This window comes from Balearica regulorum, chromosome 1, assembly GCF_011004875.1.
Source record: "Balearica regulorum gibbericeps isolate bBalReg1 chromosome 1, bBalReg1.pri, whole genome shotgun sequence".
Lineage (NCBI taxonomy): Eukaryota > Metazoa > Chordata > Aves > Gruiformes > Gruidae > Balearica > Balearica regulorum.
Genome location: NC_046184.1, coordinates 185,085,657 through 185,108,485, shown reverse-complemented (window position 1 = coordinate 185,108,485; position 22,829 = coordinate 185,085,657). Strand labels below are relative to the sequence as shown.

The 22,829-nt window shown below is 37.6% G+C and overlaps 1 protein-coding gene across 8 annotated transcripts in view; it reads right to left on the bottom strand.

Moving 5' to 3' along the window:
- DGKH (diacylglycerol kinase eta) overlaps positions 1–22,829 on the bottom strand; it is a 168,053-nt gene that overhangs the window by 72,776 nt on the left and 72,448 nt on the right. For 5 of the 8 annotated variants that reach the window (XM_075741767.1, XM_075741769.1, XM_075741768.1 and 2 more), the window contains 2 exons: positions 7,763–7,873; positions 5,944–6,024 (listed from right to left, as the gene is read on the bottom strand). In XM_075741767.1, coding sequence (XP_075597882.1) covers positions 5,944–6,024; positions 7,763–7,873 — 192 coding nt within the window. Of the gene's footprint in view, positions 1–4,919; positions 5,208–5,943; positions 6,025–7,762; positions 7,874–22,829 lie in introns of those variants that run through there. The other 3 variants (XM_075741775.1, XM_075741771.1, XM_075741774.1) reach the window with 3 other exon arrangements.

Below are 22,829 nucleotides of genomic sequence, written 5' to 3'. Positions count from 1 at the left end.
CAAGACAGCCTCAGAGAAATACCTCCAATGGCATCCATTAGCTTTTCTGCACTTAAATAAAGCTCAAGACCCTGAACTTAGGGCAAACCAAGAGTCAGTAATAAAACTGCATTGATGTTAGATTATTTAAATAGGAAAAAAATAGTATTCAGATAATTATTTCCAGCTTTGGGACTATCTCTCTGTCTCTGATATTTGAAAAGACAGAAGACTGGAGTGCCCAAACCCAAAGATGAAAGGTTCTAAACTCCTTTGGGAAATGGCTCTTCTCATTTCCTCTTCATGTGGCTTGGGGAAGGTTAAGCAGTTCTCACATTCCCTGAAGTTCTTGTAGTCTCTGCAGAAAAGCCTCGATAACAACTCTGAAAAAATCTGAGTGGCAAAAAAGGAAGCAAAATATGTCCAAGTCTAAGAAATTCCGACTATCTGTCCAACATGTGGCAAAGGTCTGGCAACACATTCTGTTTTCAAAGCCCATCGTGAATATTAAAAGTTAATTTTCTAAAATCAGTTAGAAGCTGCTAATCTCAACGATGAGCAGCAAGCTGACTGATGTCAGAAGCAGCAGGGCTGAAATAAACTGCTAAAAAGCAATACGCCTTCAGGCCGGGTTGTAATATCCAACCTCAAATTGTGACGAATTGCAAGAATTGGGTTTCTAGTACAACTGGGCAACCTCCCATTAAAAACATCGGCTGCACAGGAGGATTCAAAGATGAAAAGAATTGGTTTATGCTTTAAGCTGGTTCCACATAAATTATATGCCAGTAAACTTTACATCCCCAGCCAAGACGTAGGATATGCTACATTCAGAAATATGGATAGGAAATAAGGTAATCAGAGTTCTGGAAGAAAACAATATAAAATGGAAGAAAACAATATAAATTTTAACCACAGCTGAAGCACAGTTGCTCAAATGGAGTATTTGGCCTCACTAACCTATAAAAATACCTAACCATCACAAAATGATGGGTTGCAGAAAAATGAGCAAACACAAATGTTTAGTTTTTCAAAATCTATCCAAATTTACAGAATATCAAAGAAATCACAGACAACTGGATAATTTTTTTTTTGTTTAAAAACATATTAAGAAGGGCCCTCTTCTTTCAGCTCAAAATGAACTGCTAAGTCTGACCCAAAAAAGTGGAAAGCAGAGGAAAAAGCCCTTTAACTTTTTGTAACAAAATTACATTGAGGGACTAACTTTGATGAAATGCCATTCATGTTGGGTTTGTAGGGTTTTTTTCTTTATATAATAGGAAAAAATAGTTTAAAACAAAATTTAATCCCTTTAATTCGAACTATATTTAGTACTTCTGTTCAAAAATGTCAAAACATCAGGTTGACCCATAATTATTTTTAGTTCAGTCATTGAACTGAAAAGATCAATATTTTTTATGTCCCAATCATGTGATGAGATAAAAAGCTAAGGGATATTAAAAAACTAAGAAGGAATAATAGGAGTTTTTAATATGGGAAAAGATTAATAAATAATAGGCACTCATTATTCTCTTACAAAATTTTGTGGTGCAATTCTTAAACTGGAAGAGAAGTGTAAAGGAGTGATACAGCAACATTTACAGAAAACACAAAATTTTGACTACTTAGTTACCCCCTTGATCACCAAGGCCAAGTGAGGTATTAAACAGACAGTGCAGTGACCTGAAAAAACAGCGTTAGTAAAAACAAAGAAATACACACCAGAGAAAAACCACAGAACCATACAAGAAGTATTTAAGAATTAGAGACAGCTCTAAATTAACAGCAAAAGGATCTCAGTATCATTATACAGGACAAAAGAAAATGTATAATGTGCTGCTGCTGAAGAAAACAGACAAAATGTGGGATCCATAAGGAATGTAAACAAGGGTTAATTCAGAAAATGGTCCCAAATATCCGTGACTTGTGCTCGTTGACTGGCAAACTGGTCACTTCACTTTCAAAATGATGCTGCAGAATAACAGAAGGACAGCAAGAACAGGTAAGAATATAGAAAAATGTTTAAAAATATTATTCACCTTGCAAAACAGTCAATTCAAAAGGAGGTAATAAAAAATATAAAATAAAGAACAGACAGTTTATAGGTTTCTGCTGCCTTCGCCTCATAACTCTAGGTGAGAATACTTAATTAAAGCCCAGCACATTAAGAACTGTCCAAGGAAGCATTTTTCCACAGAATAAATAATTGAACTCTATGGTCTATATGGTCTATAGCATCACTAAAACCAAGAAATCAGCAAAAATTTATAATATTAGACATTTTTGCAAGCATACCCAGAATCCAAGTAATCAATGTTATTGGCTGGAATATAAAGTCTCATTTCCAGCCAATTTCTAATTACTAAGAATTGCAGTAGGCTTTCCAGGACAGCAGATTTGCCTACTGCAGCTTCCTCCCTCACAAGATGACCACTTTCAGAAGTTGCATATTCAACAAAAAGTACTTGATTCAGCACCTGATTCAGAAAGCTGAAAGCAGGGGTCTACATTTTAGGTACCCTGGATGACAAAGCTCTTATCACAGCTAAGAGAGAGTTAGTTAATAATCTGCCTAGTCTATACTGAATTGAGCAATTATAGGAATCTGCTTTAAAGAACTATTAATCTTATCCTACATACCTAAATTTAGGGGTCTACAAACCCATTGTTTAATCCCACCCTGAAGTTAGGGCGAGCTGAATCCTCACCATCTAGTATGTTAATTCTCATATTCCTGGAGGGCATCTTTCAGAACAACAGTGAAATTATTTCCTCTGTTAACTCTCAGGCACAATTAGGTAACAGAATTAATCTGGTCTAGATTTTCACTTCTCTGAATATAAATACAGTATGCAAATCGAGTTTCCATGGCTTTGTGTAAAAGCCTTAAATGGACTAGCTGTTAACCCAACCTAAATCAAATGTCTAAAGCCAGCTATATGAAGTAATGCCTCAAAGCCAGTATTTCTACCCTGAAATTATTATATTCCATCATATTTATCACAGAAGAGCATAACTGAATTAAATGTTTCAAACATCAGTTTGGATGGACTAAATATAGGTGCTGTCACATGATGCCTGTGCATTTTACATGAGCGTCTAGGATAAATTTATAATAACCCAGGGCACTTCACACATCCATGTGGCTCAAGATTGAAGGCAGCATGGTTAACATCTACGGATTTTTTTTCTAATCAAAGTGCATCAGAAGTTCTTCATCATCAAAAGCAAGGCAGAGTTAGATACCTAAGCCAAAAGCTAACCTGTCAAAATCTCCTTTTAAATCATAATTCATAATCGCCTTTGTTGCCCTGAGGAACTTCATTAATTGAATATGCCTGTTCAAGAATCATTTTAGTATTTTAAAATCCAATTCCTTATACCTATTAGAACAAAATCACACCACCAATGTTCCACATGCCCGTGCTTGCATGCTGGAGAGCACGATTCAGCCTCATTCAGTCTCAAGTCTTGTTTCGAGAACTATAAAGACGTTTTTCTTAATGCACTTGAGATAGATATCAACAAGCCGTCTTCCATCCCTGCAAACCAAAACGCATGAGGAATTATAGCTCTCAGCAGAATCGATCGCTGCCCCATCTGATTGTGTGCAATAAAGATGGGAGACTGATTCATCACCAAAGTCTCCCCAAAGAGGTAGCATGCTGCGCAGCTATACTACTCAGGACGTACTGAGACAACATAAACCACCCACCAAGGCCTGAAGCAAAGCACTGTGGAAAAAACCTTCAGCAGAGCACCCAACACCATTGCAAGGACTCAGCGCCCACCCAAGCCACTGAACTGCAGGCACAGGGAGAGCAAAAGCCCCTGTGGGCCCCTGATGTGGCTGATGGAGAGGGTGATGCATATCTTCCATGGGCTGAATTGGCTTCTTGAACCTCTTCTCTCTCCCCACAGACTTAGGAGACTAAAAAGCAAGCAGGAAGAATCTGGCCTTAAGGGTCTCACATAAAGCCTCTAAAGTCAAGGGACACCTTTTCCTCTATTTAATAGCCTCTAGATGAGGATGCTCAGCACTACAAAACACCTATAATCTACTACAAGGCACCCTAGTGCAAGCTTGTTCACTACAAAGTATTTGCTAGAAATGAGTTGGTTGTTCATTGAAAAGTAGCATCATCAGCAATAAAGAAAAAAACTGAAACAGATGAGCTGGCTTAAGTTTAGCAGCTTCTCATTTTAATTAGCAGATATTTATTTATCTCAACTTTCCCCTTAACCTCGATTTGTTTGTAGTAAGAAAAGAAAAGTAATTCTGGTGAATAAACACTGATATTTAGTTACATAAAATATTCTGCAAGCATGCGCAATACAAATAAACTCAACCTTAAATCTGTGTCTTATGACTAATTTTAGGACTTGAGTTTTATCCAAAAAAAGAGCATGGAAAATCTTGACGCGCACACCTCTGTCTCCAAACAGACAAACTAGAAAGGAGAAAAGAAGCAAACCAGTAGCTTCTATAAGTTGGGAGCAGGAGACTGAAGGGAGGAGGGGATTTAAGTAAAATGACAAAAGGATTTGTTAAAAAAAAAAAAAAAATAATAATTTTAATGTACATTTTTAAAGGTGTGTTTTCCTTGAAAAATGCTCATTTGGTGTATATTCCATCTACATAAGTTTCTATTAAAAATATTCCCTATTAGGACAAAGAAATAAGAGGAATACATTAACTAGAGAAAGCTACAGTTAAAAGATTTAACTTTTGCTTTTTTAACAAAGAGAATGCTAACAGAGCGCTTAGAACATAAAGGAAAAAAAAAGTATTTTTAAGAAAGGCTGGATTATCTCTTTTTAAGATGGAAGGGAAAAAAAAACCCACAAAAAGAAACTTTTCATTTTATTTATAAGGAGTATTGCTGGAAAGCTAACCCCCCAACTCCAAACCAGCGCAGGCAAGGGCAGGGATGTCTTACTTCACGGAGCTGTGTTGCTGGGAGACTGGGTCAGGCAAACACAAAAGAAAGAAGCCAAAAGATGAAGCGTGATGACGACTATTACCATATTTCACAGTCAAATCAGATGACACTTCAGTCCAGAAGAACTATAAATCCAAATAATTTTTCAAAATGAATTTGAAGACTCCTTAGAGAAAACACTGTTTGCCCTAAATTACCCAGGACATGAAAATAAATAGTGTCTCCAAAGCCGTTAAAGCTGTAGCTCCTGAGATTTCTTTTTTCACTACCGTCTTCCCCAGAAGTCTTGATACTAGACACAAAACACATCTTCGGTGAAGTATGAGATACTGAGTGGGCCTAAAGGATTTTAAAGGATACCAAAAAACCAAACATTGTAAGGAAAAAAAAAAAAGGGGGGGAAAAAAAAATCACTTTTCTTCCCCACACAAAATTACACCATCATAGAATCACAGAATATCTCTAGTTGGAAGGGACCCATAAGGATCATCGAGTCCAACTCCCTGCTCCTCGCAGGGCTACCTAAAACTGAATCATATGACTAAGACCATCACCCAGATGCTCCTTGAACTCTGACAGGCTTGGTGCTGTGACCACTGTTCCAGTGACTGACCACTCTCTCAGTGAAGAACATTTTCCTAAATTCCAACCTGAATTTCCCTGGCGCAGTTTCACTCCATTCCCTCGTCTCCTATCAGTGGTCACCAGAGAGAGGAGATGAGCACCTCCTCCCTCCACTGTCCCCACTGTACTAACACTGAATCTTGCTAAATTTGTGATGCCTTGTATCATCCTCTTTTGAAGCAAATGTTATCTATCATTCTTATTTCTGCTAAAAAAACCCCAACAAAACAGAAACAAAATTATCAATAGCTGATGCGACATTGTTCTGATATGTTATAGCATTTCCAAAAAAAAAGACATTTTATTTCCAAATAGAAGAAAGTAAGAAGCAATTCAGAGGATTCTTAGTAACAGTCTATCCACAGCTTTCAAGACCAGTATTATAGCGTTTCCATACCGTGAAGCTGTTGTTGACATTTTTTGTGCTCGATTCAGCTACACTGGCATCTGACAGATCAACTTCATCAAATATTAGAGACTGTGAATGGAAAAGAACATAAAAACATTAAATGTAGTCTGAGTCCACTGTCAGGTATGCTTACAGTCTGTGCTTTCATTTCCTTGTGTCCATTCCAACTGGAATACAAAAATAGAAAAAAAAGTGGTGAAAAAACAGAAAATACTGATGATGCGATAAAACTTCCTATTTGACACCTAAATACAGTCCTATTTGCTATCTAAGTGGTACATGAGAGCATAAAAAAGTGGATCCAAATATATATATTTATATTGCTTTAAAATCTCTTTTAAGGATTTTTTTTTTTTTTTTTTAATACATGCAGCTTCGGGGTGTCTACTGTGTAGCATAAATGTGGTGTCAGAGGAAGAGACTCATGCTCTTTCACAGTAAAATATAAATTAATTAATCAGTTTTATAATGGAACTCTAAATTCATGAAGGGGAATCTATGATACAATATCCATATGAGAAAATGGAGCTCAAGGGCCTGAAGAGATCCCTTCCACTCCTTTGTTTGACGTTCCAGCAAAAGAAATATACGTCTTCTTTAAACACCCCAGCCTCTGGCAAAGGATTAATTAGGTTCTGTTAAAGTCATGATGGGTTTTGTAGCGCAGAAGGGAAGACCAACAAAAATGCCTCCCCCTTTTTCTAGCCATACCATGTCCTTCTTTTGCGCCATGGGAAGGAGAATCGATGTTGGGGGAGTTTCAGCATGTCTGGATTCAATGTTATGGAGTATCTGTACAGTTGCTTACTCATTACACCTCCTTTACTCATTCTTACGGCACAATGATGTTGCCATTCTCAGAAATGTTATTAGCCGTGTTTATTAAGTCTTTACATAAACTGCTCGTGGTAGCACCGTGTGCAGAGAAGTGTGACAACAGAGGTACTTCGGTGCTGGACTCCCCGGTGAGACGATATTTTCCTTGATTCATCACAGCCACGCAACTGCGCATCATGCAATTATAGTCACGTAGTCCTACAGAGACAGGTCTCCACGCCTTAATAATAGTTTTATTAAGAGCAGGCTATAGAAAATGATGGAGACCTGAAACACCTCACCTACAGCTCCCATGAGTCACTGCAACCCCTCAGGGTAAAGAAAAGTAATGATGTCCATCGCTATGGAGCGGCACAATCTGAGCCAGTCCAATGAGCCAAAATGCTCTCAGCTCGGTCCCGGCCCTGAGGGGGAGGGAGGAAATGCTTTTCGGAAAGAAGACAAGTATTCCCCTCTGCCCACCCCCAATTTTCCCACCAAAAATTTCCACTGATGGGAAACAGCTTTTTCCCTTATGTATCAGTTTTGGCAGAAAATCTTCCTATCATGATTTCATGTAACCATTTCCACCTCTTGAATGGCAATATGGGCATCAGACTAAAAGAGTTTTAATGGATTCAGTCTGAGGGATAACTTCTGAGCATTATCCAATTTTTAATTATTTTTTTTTTTTTGAAATGTTAGATTTGACTGACTGAGAGCCACTCCCCCCAAAAAAACCACAACTCCTTAAGATGAATTTATTGTCTGAATAGTCAAAAAGGTTAAAATAATGGTGACAAACATTAAAAAAAAATCAAGAGAAATCACCAGTCTTCCTTAAAGTTAACACACTACATCTTATATACAGCAGCTTTTAATAAAACAATCATTAACAAATCATTAAATTATTGTTATTATTGCACTTCTAAATCTAAACAAAATTGAAGTTACAAGTATATGATATTAGACACTAATAGTATAGAATTACCTTTGAATCTTTAGCATAATAAAGGGTACGACCTCGAAGTTTGAAATAACGCTTTTTCCACCTCTGAAAAGAACTGGTTTGCTTCAGTAGTAATCCTTCTTTTATACTTGTCTGAAAAATATTAAAATATAGAAGACAAGGTAAATAAATATCTAAATAGCTACACATATAGATGAAAGTTATGCTTTTAAAAATTTATGTTACACTCCTATAACTGTGAATTTAAATTTGTATCTATCCACATTAAATTGAGACTAATTCTCTGGACAACCAGACTTCACATTGCTATTTTTTAAACAATGGCAATGTTGGTAAAATGCTAATTTTACATGTAAACTGAAAAGGCAGTTGGAAGGCATATAATTATTGTGAAGATGAACACGAAATAATTCAGCTGTCTGGATAGCTGCAAAGCCACAAATATTAAAGTGAGCAACAATTGATGGCGGCACAATTCAGAAAAAAAATGCTAAAAACCATCTACGCAAGGTCATTTCCAGTTCCAAATCTGATTATGTTGAGGAGAAAAACAATTTTCACATAGGCACTAATTCAATAAGGTACTTAAATGTGTGTCTGATTCAAGCACATGAATTATGCCTTTAAAATAGTCAGAATGATCCAGTACGATGCAAGTCATGCGTGACTTCAAGTGTGTTGCTGAACTGAAGCCTTCAGCATGAAATAAGCTTACCATTAGGAATAATTATTATATGAAAAGTGTGAGAACAGTAACAACTAGGGATATTTTTACCAAGCAAATATTTTTAGTCAAAAAACGATCAACCAATCCAAACCTTTCCCCTGCAGACTGAACTCTGCCTACATAAAGCCCCTTTTTTGATATGAGTAAGACACAAATTAGCATATTTTAAACGTGTATACTGCTTTCACCAGCGTGTGTGGGATTCATCCAACTGATTACAGAAGTTCTCCACTTGATCAGATGAAATGACATGACACAGCATGCTAATTGAGTCTCAAAATTCATTTTCTTCAGCTTTGAAGCACACAAAGGGTATGAGAAAAAGCAAGTACATTTGGATATTATATTCCAAAATGGTGTCTAATATTTCCAGAATATTTCCAATTTGTAGTGTAATAATATGATGTGAAACTTATAATACAATTTCTAGAAAATGTGATATAAACATCATTTGAAGTTACTATAGATTTTTTAGACTTAACCAAGAACTGACCTAAAGTTCATAAACATCTTCCTCTGTTATCAGATGTCAAATTCCCCTTAACGTTATTGCAAGTAATGAAAATACAGAAAAAGCAGAAAGCACTTTAACATTCTGTCATTTCCTTGAAATGAGAAACATCGCTGTTGCATACATACATCCATCACACCCTTCATTTAGATACTCCAAACGTCACAAACTAAGAATATGGTCCAACAATCACAAAGCAATTGAATTAATGCTCTCAAAAAAGCAACCCTCAGATGAAACATCACAGCTGAATGTTTGGATTTATCTCGCTTTACTTCACATGCCAACAGCCCCGACCGACGCATTTGGTCACCCCTGCTGCTCTAGCTAAGGGGTAGCAATTCCCACCTGAAAGGATGGAATTGCAAGATTATTTGCAATTTTCTGACCAGACCCAAAGATAAGCTATTTTTACACGATATAAATAGATTTAATCAGTTAGTGAATACTTATTCAAAGCTGTGTGCTGTAGCTTTGCGGGATTTCTGTTTCATATTGCTCTCTGAGATTTCGGAAGCTTATCACAGGGGATGGGAGTAGATGATTTGTGTGTTTATCAAGGGTCAGAAGATATAAGATCAGATAAATTCAGTTCCAAGGAAACAGTACCTCACATACACGGCAGACAACGACTTACTGGAAAAATTTCCAAAATGGAAGGAAATCCATGTTCCCTAAACACATTCTAGGAGACACAGAACATACATTATACCGAGTATTTTCAAATCTGTTCAAAGAATATAAACCTCCCTAAACCTTGAGCTATTGCTCATAAAAGAATTAACTAACTTTTTCACATCATTTTTATACCTACATAAGCCATTTCCCCCTATTTCTACTCACCCTTAAAACACCAGTATCCCTAAAATCAAACCAATAACTTCAAAATTAAATCTATTTTGCAAATCAGCCATTTAAAATTAACTCCCTAAAGTTGACAGTAAATAACCACGTAGGCTCTACAGAACGTATTTTTCTATCAAAATGTTAAAATACTAGACTGGTAAACATTTACCCAAGAAATGTAAGCACTTCATAAAGTATACATCTGAAGTTTACATTTACCACCAATAGATATACTGGGCTAAGGTTTGAGCACCTTAAATAGACAATTCCATGGCTGCAGACATCAAAACTGAGCACAAAGCTTTGGCCCGATATCCTTAATTAACTTCATTTAGCCTTTAAAATGTGCAAAAAACTTCCAGCTGCCAACTGAGTCATTAGGTAATCTCCTAATAATGCTTTCCTGAATCTACACACAAGTCATAGCACTTACAGTAATTTGAGATTGGAAGGAACTTCTCAGGTCATTGAATCTGGGTAGACACTATTGCCAACAACCAGGTCATGTAAAGTTTTTGAAAAGCATTCATCAGGCTACGGCTACCCCTTAAGAAAGCAAAAGGTACCTTTTCCTCTCCTAATAGTAATTAAGAGAGTGTTCCAAGATCTCACTGTTGTGAGAAATCTTCTAATTAATCTCAGCTAAACATTAAATCTGAAGCATAAGCGATAATCACTGCCAGTTATATTAACTACTTTCTTACTGTAATTTAGGAGAAACCAGAAGTGCACATCCCACAATCCCACGCTACTTCTCCCTTTTACGGCATCAACTCTCATCTGCTTGCCAATAACTCTCACTTCCCCATATAGCATCTTGTGTCATCTAGTAAAACAACATCCCTCCAGAAGTATGGGACTATAATAAGAATAGAATAGAATAGAGTAGAATAGAATAGAATAGAATAGAATAGAATAGAATAGAATAGAACAGAACAGAACAGAACAGAATCACTATTGTAGAATCACTAACAATCTTTACTACTGTAGCCATTAACAATCAGGAAAATTATTCACAATATTACAATCACACCACCACAGTGCTCCAAAGTGGTGTACTTTCCTGAAGAAATCTAATTATAAAAATCATAGCCACATTTCATAAAATTCAGGTGTACATGTATGTTCAGTTATCCAAGAATGTTGAATGCAACTCTATATCACCATAATCTAAATGACAAAAATAAATGGGATTTCTGGGTATTTTGATCACTAAAAAAATGAGAGGCATCTTCTTTTATATCAGCAGATTTTTAAATATTCAATATACAACACCTGAAAATTAAAAACTATCAGTTCTAATTTCAAAGACAATCAACCCCACTGCCCTACTTCTAATTCAGTTAGTTTGTAAAGCCACATTTGTGCAAAAGTCTCCTTTTTTATTTCTGCTGCTGCTAGAAAGACCCAAAGAAAGGAGAAAATATTCTGAATTTAGAAAAGAAAACAGTAAACTGACTATGGATGCATTATTGGCAACTTCAAACTAAAACACTGAATGATTAAAGATAAAAGTCTCCCCTCTACTTCTTTTCAGATATGTAAGTGGATGTACTGCTCAAAATGTGTCAGGAAAGTCAAGAAAAGAACATCAGGAAATTTCTGAAAGTGAGGAGAATGAAAATGAGAACAGGAAAACCCATAAAACAGGGCAGGTCAAATGTAAACAGGAAATTAAGATGGTGAAGAAGAATTTTAAGATACCTTGCAATGGATGCTCACGCTGAGACCAAAATGTTCTTTAAATACTTTGAAAGATGAAAGACAGCTAAGGGGTTGGCAAGATCATTTTTCAACAGAGGTATGAAAAGAGGATGAGAAGATCACAGCAAAGCAGCTCATCGAATTCTTGGCATTTGTCTTTACCAATGAAGATGACGAGATGGTGTCTCACGCAACATGTTCTTCATAACATCCGAACAGTTACACTGACATGAAGCACATACACAGGAAGTACTAGACCAGTCAAATCACTCAGTCATGTGGACCAGATGGCATTGACCTCAGAGCCCTGAAGATCCTGAAAGGACCACTGACACTAACTTCCAATCCTGGTAAGACAGTAGAGTCCATACAAAAAATAAGATTGCTGAGCCCATATACATCCAACGGGAAAAAGTCAACAGAGCTTTTGTAAAGGAAAACTCCCTTGCTACCTGCAGGGAGTTCAAGGGGTAGAGAGAAAGCATGTGGATAAATGCAGATCCAGTAGATTCGGAATTTCAAAAAGCCTTTGACAAGATTATTGGAGAAATTAAGTTAGAATGGAATTGGAAAAAGGGGCTTTTGTGGACTGAAAGTTGATCAAGGGAGCAGAAGCAGAAGTAAGGCTTAACAGTCACTCTCTCTCCTGGATGAAAACATGATAGCAGCAAGGTTCCTAAGGAATCAGGTTTATTCAAATTCAGTGACCCAAAGAAGGATCACACAATGAAATCTTCAAAGAAAATACTAAGTTCTTTTGAGTAGACAAATGCCAATGGTGAGGAACTCAAAGGATGTCATAGAACTGAGCAAGAGGGCAAAGACGAGCCTCAGGTCAGTGTAAGATGTTCTGCTTTGGGGAAAAAAAATCTAAACCTAATATTCTCACATCAACTTTGAGTTGAGAAGAGACCTGGGAGTCACAGTTCACAGCTCTCTGTGCTCAACCACAGCCAGAAAAGCCAAAAAACTTTGGCTGTCACCATGAAAAGTAGCAAAACCAAGACAGTTCTGGTCTCTCCAACTCAAGAAACAGGGTTAAGAGAAGGTACAGAAAAGAGCCACTCAAATGATTTGAGCACAAAGCAGCTGCCTTACAAAGAGAGACTAAAACACTAAAAAAACTGGAACTTCTCAGTTTGAAGAGCAGAAGACCAGCGGGGGAGGGGGGGCATTGATCAAAGTTTATAAAAGCATTAAAGCAGAGTATGGTGAATGCAAAACTATTGCTCACTAAATCCCACAATATTAGAACTAGGAGGAATGTGATGAAACTATATTGAGACCAGCTTAACAAAGATAAGAAGCAGCACATCTTTACATAGCAGGTAGTGATTTTATGAAGCTTGCTGGCACAAGAGATTGTAGAGGCAGACAGCGTCAGCAAGTGCAAAAAATAGATTAGACAAATTCAAGACCACCACCTCTCTATGTGGTCCCTTTAATCCGCCATGGGGAAGTACCAGGGGAATGGACTGCAGCCAAGCTCACAGGCTGCTCCTCAACAGCCTTTCTTATTCCTCTTTTGAAGATGGGTTATTGTCTGAGCCAGCAAAAGATTTCACAGGTTGGATTTTTCCCACTATGTTGACAGCATCTCTTTCACTTTAAAGTCTGATGTTTGTGTTTGTAAGTAGACCTACGCCCTCATTTACCAAAATTATTTATAACTGGAGTGTTGATAGACCAGGCCATTAAAGAAGAAGGAGAAAAAAAAAGATACAATAGTATTTGATTTAACACCCTCCAGTGACATATCCTCTTCATATGACTTTGCAAAGCTGAGTACTGAAATAAAACTGACCCTCTTCTTTTTAGTAGTGTGGAGAGTTTGGTACATTTCCATCGTCTGCACAGGAACAGCTTTAGGAAGACAGAGTCTTCATTATGTTACAAGGTAAAGTCTCAGAGTTCATATTAACTCAGAGCCCCTTAAAATATTCCATGTGTTCAGTAGGTTGAAAATTACTTTTATTATTAAAAAATGTGACAATCAACTCTTGATTTTGATTAAAACTGTGACCCAGGAATTCCAAGCTTGTGATTTTCTTGACAATCTCTGTACAGCAGCTTCCATTACTGTCACTTATGCTGATAGATTTTTCATTACTTATGTCAAAATAAAAATAGATTTTGATCTACCGAGAATAAAAACTACATCAGCTGCTCAGTGCAAGGTTACATTTTCTATTGAAGATTCCTGATCAGAGTGAAGGGAGCCTGACATGTGAAAATTAAAACCAAACCAAGAACTATGTTATACCTATGAACGTATACAGCTAAAAATGGTCAAAATAAAATTGAAAATCAATATGATCATGTTGACTATACAACACTACTTTAATTTCAAGAAAATCTTAATAAAAAGAAGTACCATCAAGAACTGATCACTCAGTGGAATATTGGGAACTATATCACGGGGTACCCAAAGCACCACACTTGCCTCAACTAAGCTGCCCCAGACTGCTGCTGCTAATGCATCTCCAGGTTACAAGTACCATTAGTGACAGAGAAATCACCAAAAAGTGGCAAGTTGCACATGCTCAGTCTATCAATGCTGATGACAGTTTTCCCTGTCCCTTTAAAGAAAAAAAATCAGTCTAGCTAGGTTTGAGAAAACAGCTTTCCAAAATCTCAGAATGAAAGCCAGCCACGCTCTCCCCACTCCACACCATACCACTAACCTGTGATTAAGCATCATCATTTTTGTGTAACAGTAAAACAGTATGTTCCTCCAAAGTTATTCCTATATGCTATATTTTTGGGGTCCTTTATGTGGATGGACTCTAGCCTAAGTGAAACTGTAATACAAATAAATGCAATTATACAGCTTATGCAGTGCATTTTTTTCCTCAACCTTGTTCTCCCTTCATGTTCCCTTCCAGCCTACGTTGAGGAAACAGATTTTTGCATTACTGTTGTTGAAACAATTAAAAAAAATAGCCTTCAGCTTCCTCTACTTGGAATGTATGGTAGTGTAGTAAAACATGAAGTAAATATGAAATTGCAAAGAAATTGCCATAATATAAATAACTTGGTAGCAAGGTGAAGTTCAATTAGCAGACTGATCTAAAAACAGACGTTATAGCACATACCAAAAATGAATAGGATATTGCCATATTAGAATGAAACATTACACTGGGAATTAAAAAAACAATCAAAAAACTATTTCAGATATAAACTTGATACTGGATTGAGAATTGGAGTAGAAACTTTCTCTGCAGTTCACATATTTAAACTCCTAACTTTCACCCACATACATGTTGATCTCACCCTGTGTTCTCATTAATCAGGGCATGAAACAGCTGTAATACACCAAAAAGGGATAAAACACTTCATAGGACTGTGACTTAGTGTCAAAGATTTAAGGGTCTTGGTGTTATTACACAACTCAGCTAATATAGTCTTAGACTAGTATTTTACAGCTACTGTTTGGAGCTTCAATAGCCGTTCCTTTTAAATTACACATGCTCTGAGCAGAGACATTTAAAACAACTAAGTCTAAGCAGTTTCAAGACAGAAGAATATAAATGGTACATATCTCAGGAAGAAAAAAATGGAAAAAAATAAAACTCATAATAAACAGTCAAAGCACTCAGCTGGCGAGATTTTTTTCTTTACCAGAGTTATTTAGGTCTTGGTCTCAACTAAATAGGAGGAACACTCAGCACATTTGCCAGTCTGTAAAGTATACGCAATATTGGTCCAAAATAAACCATTTTGCCACCTCACTAAGCAAAATGCGGAAAAAAAAATCCCATTACATTTCCACAGAAAAGAGCAAACTCTTCCTCCAGTTGTATCCAGTGTTAATATGCAAAGAACAGTTGATCAATTACTTGAGGAAATTACAAAAGCATCATATAACAAAAATATATTAAACACTGCTACAAACTTTTAATCTATCCTTTCTTGAAAACAAATTGTAAGTTAAGCTTGTCATAACAAACCTGTGTTTTACTCGCAGTTTTAATTTTTGCCCCTCTGAGAATGTTTAAACAAATTCCAGTGATGCTGTCAGACTTCCTAGGAGCTACGCTGGGTAGAAAGGAGTCTACACAGAGCCACTTAGAACTCGTGACTCTCCAGGGAAAGATGGGGAACAACTCATTTCCTTCTTGCAGACTTTTTCCACCCCACTATCTGACTTACACCGATCGAGTTAGGAAGAGAAAAAGCTTTTAGCAACAGAATTCACAGAAGGCCAAGAAGAGTTGCAGAATAGAATAGAATAGAATAGTTCAGTTGGAAGGGACCTACAACCATCACCTAGTCCAAAACATACACATTGTAAACATACAATTTCAGGAAATCTCAGTATCACACAAATGTGTTTAAAAAGAGTAAGTTCTTAGAGTCTTTGTATTTATACACTTCTTTGAGGAGATGATGTAAAAATACCATCCCACCCATTCACTCCTTAACATTTTTTAAACTACCATTGTTAAAAAGCGATCGGTCATTGCTGTTGATATCTTACTCAATACTCAAGTCTATTGAGACAAATAGACACCAATTTCACAGATGCTGTAGCCCTGTGATCTGCAGATTCCTGATATGTTTAGAATTACAGAGAAGTTTATTAACTGAATACCCAAGCATTCCTGAATTTTTATAGTGTTTCCGATTGCTGCAGATACAGAGATTACATGCTTCAATCTAATTCAGTGGCTGCACTCCACTGCAAGTTTATATTGGCCCCAATTTTGTTTTACTGGATGGCACATAAAATCCTGGATACACATTAATCATGTTTTGAATTACATTTTCTAGTATTTTTCCACTAACGGTCTTAGCTTAATACTCTACTTCTAGAACAGTTAAATCAATAAACCCTTTAATTCCATAATATCTCAAAAGCAAGGATCTCTTGCTTAGCTACACAACTTTTCAGGCATGGGGAGATAAATAATAATATGTTTCCCACTATTGAGAAATTCATCTTTAAAGTGAGAAGGCTGGGAATCTAAGTTGAGTGACGACAGTAAAATTATACTAGTGAAATACGCAACAAGGAAAAAAAAAGCAATGTACAGCAACAGGCACTTAGAAGAGCTACTATATTACAGGTAGTGAAAAATCCTTTTGATTATTAACAAAATTATTTAGAGAAAGCAGAAATACAGGATAGATACGCCACAGATTGGATATCTATTCCCAGTTTGACAGCAGATTTTATGTGTGACCTGGGGCAAATCAGTAACTGCGTGTTCTTTGGTCTCCATACAGCAAAATATACCTTCTTTACTCTCCACAAGAGTCTGGTTCTGATTTCTTACCATTTATTGAGCGTGTCACTGGAAGTAGCATTTCATTTTAATCAAATTTGTTCATGAATAACTTTTTGAATGATGAGGACTTCAGAAGTAATAAAAGTGGAACTAAAAAAATTGACAATTCCTATCCTTTATGATCAGAATAATAGAAAAAAATCTTGACAAGCACAGAACAGTAAACAAAGCTGCAGGATAAAAAGCTGCATTTTGAGACAAGGAGTAACACAGAACTTTTTTAATATTTGTACTCCTAAAAAATACTGGTACTGTGGGTTCAGGTTACATATTATTCACAATTAATGACCATAGTTGTTGCAGAATCACCAGACATTTGAGGTTACAAGGGACCTTTGAAGATCCATCTCTCTCACACACCAGAGTCACTTAGAGCAGTTCACCCAAGACTATGTCCAGTCAAGTTTTGAATATCTCCAAGGATGGAGACTCTCAGCCTCCCTGGGCAACCTGTTCCAGTGTTTGATCACCCTCAAAATAGAGGGGGGAAGGGCAAAATAAGTTTTTTCTTGTGTTGAAATGGTATTTTCTGTATTTCAATTTGTGTCGATTGCATCTTGTCCTGTCACTGGGCACCACTGAGTCTGGCTCTGTTTTCCTTACACTCCTCAGATATTTGTACGTATTCATAAGATCCTCCTGAGCCTTCTCTTCTCCAGGCTAAGCAGTCCCAGCTCTCTCAGCCTCTTCTCATATCAAAGATGCTCCAGTCTCTTAAACATCTTTGTGACCCTTCACTGTCCTCTCTCCAGTATGTCCATGTGCCTCTTCTACTGAGCAGCCCTGAACCAGACACAGCACTTTAGGTGTGGCCTCACCAGTGCTGAGTAGAGGGTCACCTCCCTTGACCTGATGCCACCCAGCATACTGTTGGCCTTCATTGCCCCACGGTCCTTCTCTGCCAAGGTGCTTCCCAACCAGTCAGCCCCCAGACCCTAGCAGTGCACGGGTGCAGGACACAGCAGTTCCCTTTGCTGAACTTCATGAGGTCTCTGTTGGCCCATTTCTTCAGCCTGTCCCTCTGAACGGCAGCACAGCCACCTGGTGTATCAGCCACTCCTCCTCATTTTGTATTGCCTGTGCACTTCCTGCGGGTATACGCTGTATTATCGTCCTGGCCATTCATGAAGGTGTTACACAGCATTGTCCCCAGTAACAACCCCTGGGGTACACCAGTAGTGACTGACCTCTAACTGGACTGTCAGGATTTTCTTATAGGAAAATCTAGCAGTTCTAGACAATGTCTGGGGCCCAAATTGGCACTAAAAATCCCAGTTCTGGTTACTGTATTTTAATTAATTTGGAGTTATTTAATTTAGAAGGTAAATATTTTATAGCTTGGTGTATTTTGGAGGAAAATAAAAACAGTTTGCGATATAGTACTGAATAAGTGCCAAGCAGATCCGAAGTTTACTTTCCAGGCCACTAACAGTCCTCTCTAATCTCTGGTAGGGGGCTTATTATTGCACCTCAATTCCAAACAGGCAGAAAAGGAATAATTCTTCCTCACCTCGAAGAGACATTATGCTGATACATTCACTTGTTTGTGCAGCTATATATAAATATTACACGTGTACCTACTGAACCACTATAAATTTAGGAAATGGGTTATTACCACAAGAGTGCTGAAAAATTCCCCAGAACAGCAAGGCACTTTTAGTACAGGACAGGGCCTCAGCTGTTTCTAGCAAATCTCATGGTAAAATCCTACTTTCCTTCCCAGTCTTTAGCAGCAATCCTGGTGGAAACAGGATTCTCATATTACAACGCGAGGAGGAAATTCTCTCTTTTGAGATGACCAGATCGGAGAGCAGAAGAATAACATACATCGGACCCTCCCTTCCCCTCTGTTTACTGACGGGAAATAAGAGCCTGTAATTACTTTTGAATTCACATTCCCTTTGTGACCAGGCTCATTCGTGTACATGCTATTTTCTCTCATTCAGAAAACACAGTAAAGCTTCTTCTCCCAATACACACATCTGACCGGAACAGGGCAGCTCAGTAATTCTCAGAGTTTATACAGCATGGCTTGTGCTTGTCTATCCATCAAGGAACCTCTTCTCTGACTCTATGTCGGCTCCAGCTCTTACTTGTGTCCAAACCCTTGAGTTGTGGAATACAACGCAATGCCTCACTTCAGTCCACAGGAAAAGCAGGGAGTGGATCCTCTTGAAACATATTTCTGGACACATGAAGGATAAGGAGGTAACTGGACGCAGTTGACATGGACTTATAAAAGGTAAATCATGCCTGAATATCGGGGAATCTTTTCTAAGACCCCTGAATCAGACAACAGCATAGTACCTCCCATGCCACTTGCTGTTCAACGGCTCTTATTGCTAAAATATAACAAATGTAGTAGTTACTTGCTTTTCTTGTTTCGGTGAGTTCAGCAGTTAAGTATGGACTTTGCCTTTTCAGTTTTAAACCGCTTGATGGTAATTTTTTCCATTTAAACAAATTAAAATGCTATTAACAAAACAGCCCTAGTATAAAACCAGGTAAAACTAGAAACATGGAAATAAATGTGCCAGAATAAAACTTGACTATAGTTGTCATTGGGGTTTTTTATTGAGGAAAGTACTTTCCATATAAATAAATTCTCACTTTTATAAAACCTGACACTTTACATATCCATTGTGTAAGAGGATTTGACACCTTGAAGGTAAGAGCATTCATGTGTTTTTCAGCGTGCTTGCTTTCAGATTGCGATGCAAAAGCTACTTACCAGAGGAGCTAAAAAAAGGCAAATTCTATTTCAGCTTCAATAAAACCTCAAAAATATTCTGAAATCTTTGTTTAACAATGTATCTTCCACACCTACTAACAAAATCAGAGACTCATAAAGGACCTAGAAAAGGCATAAAAAGATCTTTTAGCCCACACTCTCCTCCAAGGTAATACTAACTATATACAGATTTGCAGAAACAGGTTATCTATCATCTTCTTCAGGTGTCCCATTTTTTCACTTGACATTTTTTTCTGGCCCATTCGTTGGCAAAAAGGCCACTATCATCCACCATCTGCATCAGAAGACAGAAACACATGAGCAGTAGAGACACTGCGTCTCATAAGCCTGCACTCATTGCTTCTGTAGAGTTAATCTTCACATGTCCAGCTCCCAATCACAGAATCCCTAGACAGAATGCCAGGGGGTCTAAAATCTGGCTTTTCACATGACCTGACTGTCAGTACAAAAATACACCATCCTTCTTTCCTTTCTATTTAAATGAGGTCTGCATCTGCCTTTGTCATTCATCCTTAGACTATTCCCATAAGACATTTGCCTAAGATGTTCTTAAAGCCCCCAGTTACTGAGATCCTCTACCACTAAAATGTTTTCCCTTGTGTAAACCTCCCTTGTTGCACTCAAAAGCCATAAAGAGCTGTTGTAGGACAATGATACAGATGTAAAATGTCAATAAATGGACTCAAAACTCAAAGGCTGTTCCTAATTCACAGTACTTTGTAAGGAAAAAAACAAGGAGAAGAGCAGGATGATTGTTATTGCTCCTCACTTGGCATGCCCCAACTTTCTTTTGTTCAAATCACACTAACTTTTTCATCAGGAGAAAATATTATGAACATGTAGTTATTAAATGAGTCATAAGGTTCTTCTGGTTTTTGACCAAACTAAAAAATTTACATCTAGAAGTATTTATAAACAGAACAAAGACGGAGCATTGTAAACGTTTTTCCACAGAGGATATAGGTTATGAAAGTCTTATATCCTGCTATGTACTACGATTAGGCTTAGCATACAGCCCTTGAGGTAGATATGATTGTGCTGTGTGAAACCTCTTAATGAAGTACCATCTTCAAGAGCATTTATGAGCGAGAAGCTCTACTCTCCTCTGGGATGCAGATCGAGTGTCCTATTTATTTCACTGGCCTTTCACATAAAAGTGGAAAGCATGGAAAACATTTCGTAAAAATAGATGTGGCTAATCAGATTTCCTCTTATGTTTCCTGATCATGTTTCTCTGGTATCTACTCTCTTCTGTTTAAATAGTTTTATTCTTGTAATTGCTTACTTGTGTTTAATACAGGTACTATAAACTTCTGAGATCCATCCAATTTCTAAGCATTAAGTATTTAAGGAAGTCTGCAGTTGCTATCTTCTCCCTGTGATAAGAGCTGGAGGACTTTGCCAGATAAACCCTAGAAAATCTTGCCCATGCTGTCTCCTCTGCTGTGACAACCACAGAAGGGAAGATGCAGCCACTGTGCAACGTTTCAGGTTAAGCAGCCAGCAATAGTAAGTCTGAGTTGAGACACCACCATCAGGAGCTTCAATGACTGAGGCAAAAGCAGGCATGTTTCAGGACCATAATCTGGAGCAGAAAGGCAGAGCAGGTGCTCCACCAAAACTTCCAAGCCAAAGCATCCCATTTTCCTTGCACACTTGTGCTGGAGGCTGAGTTACGTTAGAACTTTCGCCACGCACAAAGTCATAGAAAACAAGCTAAAATCATTAAAAATATATTAATCAGATCTAAGTTGTATGATGAAATTTTTAAATCTACAGGATGATCTTCAATCTTCTTTCAAACTAGCTAGGCTTCAAAGAAAAGGCTAGGTAATTACAGTCTTATGCTATCTTAATTCCAGGAAAAATAATTCTACCTATTTGTTATAATGCTTCTCATGTTAAAAAAATGAAAACTTTTTTAGATGGAATGTTTTAAGAAAACAATATTAGTCAAAAATCTCATTTGCACAAAGATGCTGTGAGTTTATTAATTGGCTCCAGACAGTAGTTAGAAGTGCTGACCACAAGGACCTGGATGAGAGAAAGGTGACAGCAAAGTCAAGCACCCACATCAACAGTAATTTCTGAGTCATCTGAACTTAGCACTCTCACTTCTTCCACCCAGATTCCTGATATGGTCTTATACTAACAAGAAGTCTGGGAACAAATGTGATTAATATTCCTATTTTTTTCTTCCCTTTTTTTTAATACCAAAGATTAACTTCTCAAACAGTTAAATCATTTGTACACTTCATATCTTGCTATGCCAGCCCTGCTGATTCACCTGGGGAAACAGAAGAAAAACTACTCCTGCCTATTTATATGTATGATACGCTGGCTTTATTTATCTGGGCTGAAACTACCACCACGAGCAATTCTAGAGACACAGCAGTTAACACCGCAAAAAATGGATGTTTCCTACAATCTAAGACAAGTTTCAAATCAGCAGTGCTGATTTTAAAGCCGTTCCATTGATTTATCCCATCAGCTGCAGAGACTGCAAGTGTTTTCCTTTAACACCACAGCTACTAGTCAATTTTCAGGTTACCAACTGTAAGGTGATCAATCAGTAAAACCGGTTAACGGCAGCCAGGGATTTCAAGAGGGCATTTGATCAAGGTTCATTGAGCAGCAGCCTCTAAGGGTGCTCATTTGCTCTACAGTTACCCAAACTGATAGAGGATTATTCATCTAATGACGTTGTAGCTGCTGCTTGCAAACTATCGTTCAAGACGTTGAATAGGTTTTCCATGCACAATATGAACATATGGCAGAAATGTAAGGTATGTTAATTACAAAAGAGAAAATACTTCTCACCAGACTTCTCTCTCTAAACTACATATCAGAACTGCTCAACCCTCAGAGACTTTCACTTGCACTTCAAAACACAGCTCCATACCCTCAGAAGGGACAGAATACATCAAGGTCTAGGTGTACGTTCCCTTCCATTAAGTGGCACGGTAAATGGCCTGTCAACACAATGCCATGGGCGCCACCGCCAACAACAGCCTTAAACCTCTTTGTGCTCCACTGGAAGTCATGGTTTAATTTATATACCTGTTAGTTAATGAAGGTCTTAAACTCACAAGAGAAGCCCGTGGGGAAAAAACACATGGACAGGCGCTGACAAGCTAATAGATTACGAGAACGGCAGGAGGCCTTGAGGTAGGTTCGTTATTGAAGGCTAATGGGCTCCTCCATCTTCCTTGTGCCCACCTCATCTATCTGAATGCAGCACTGAGCCACAGAAGCCC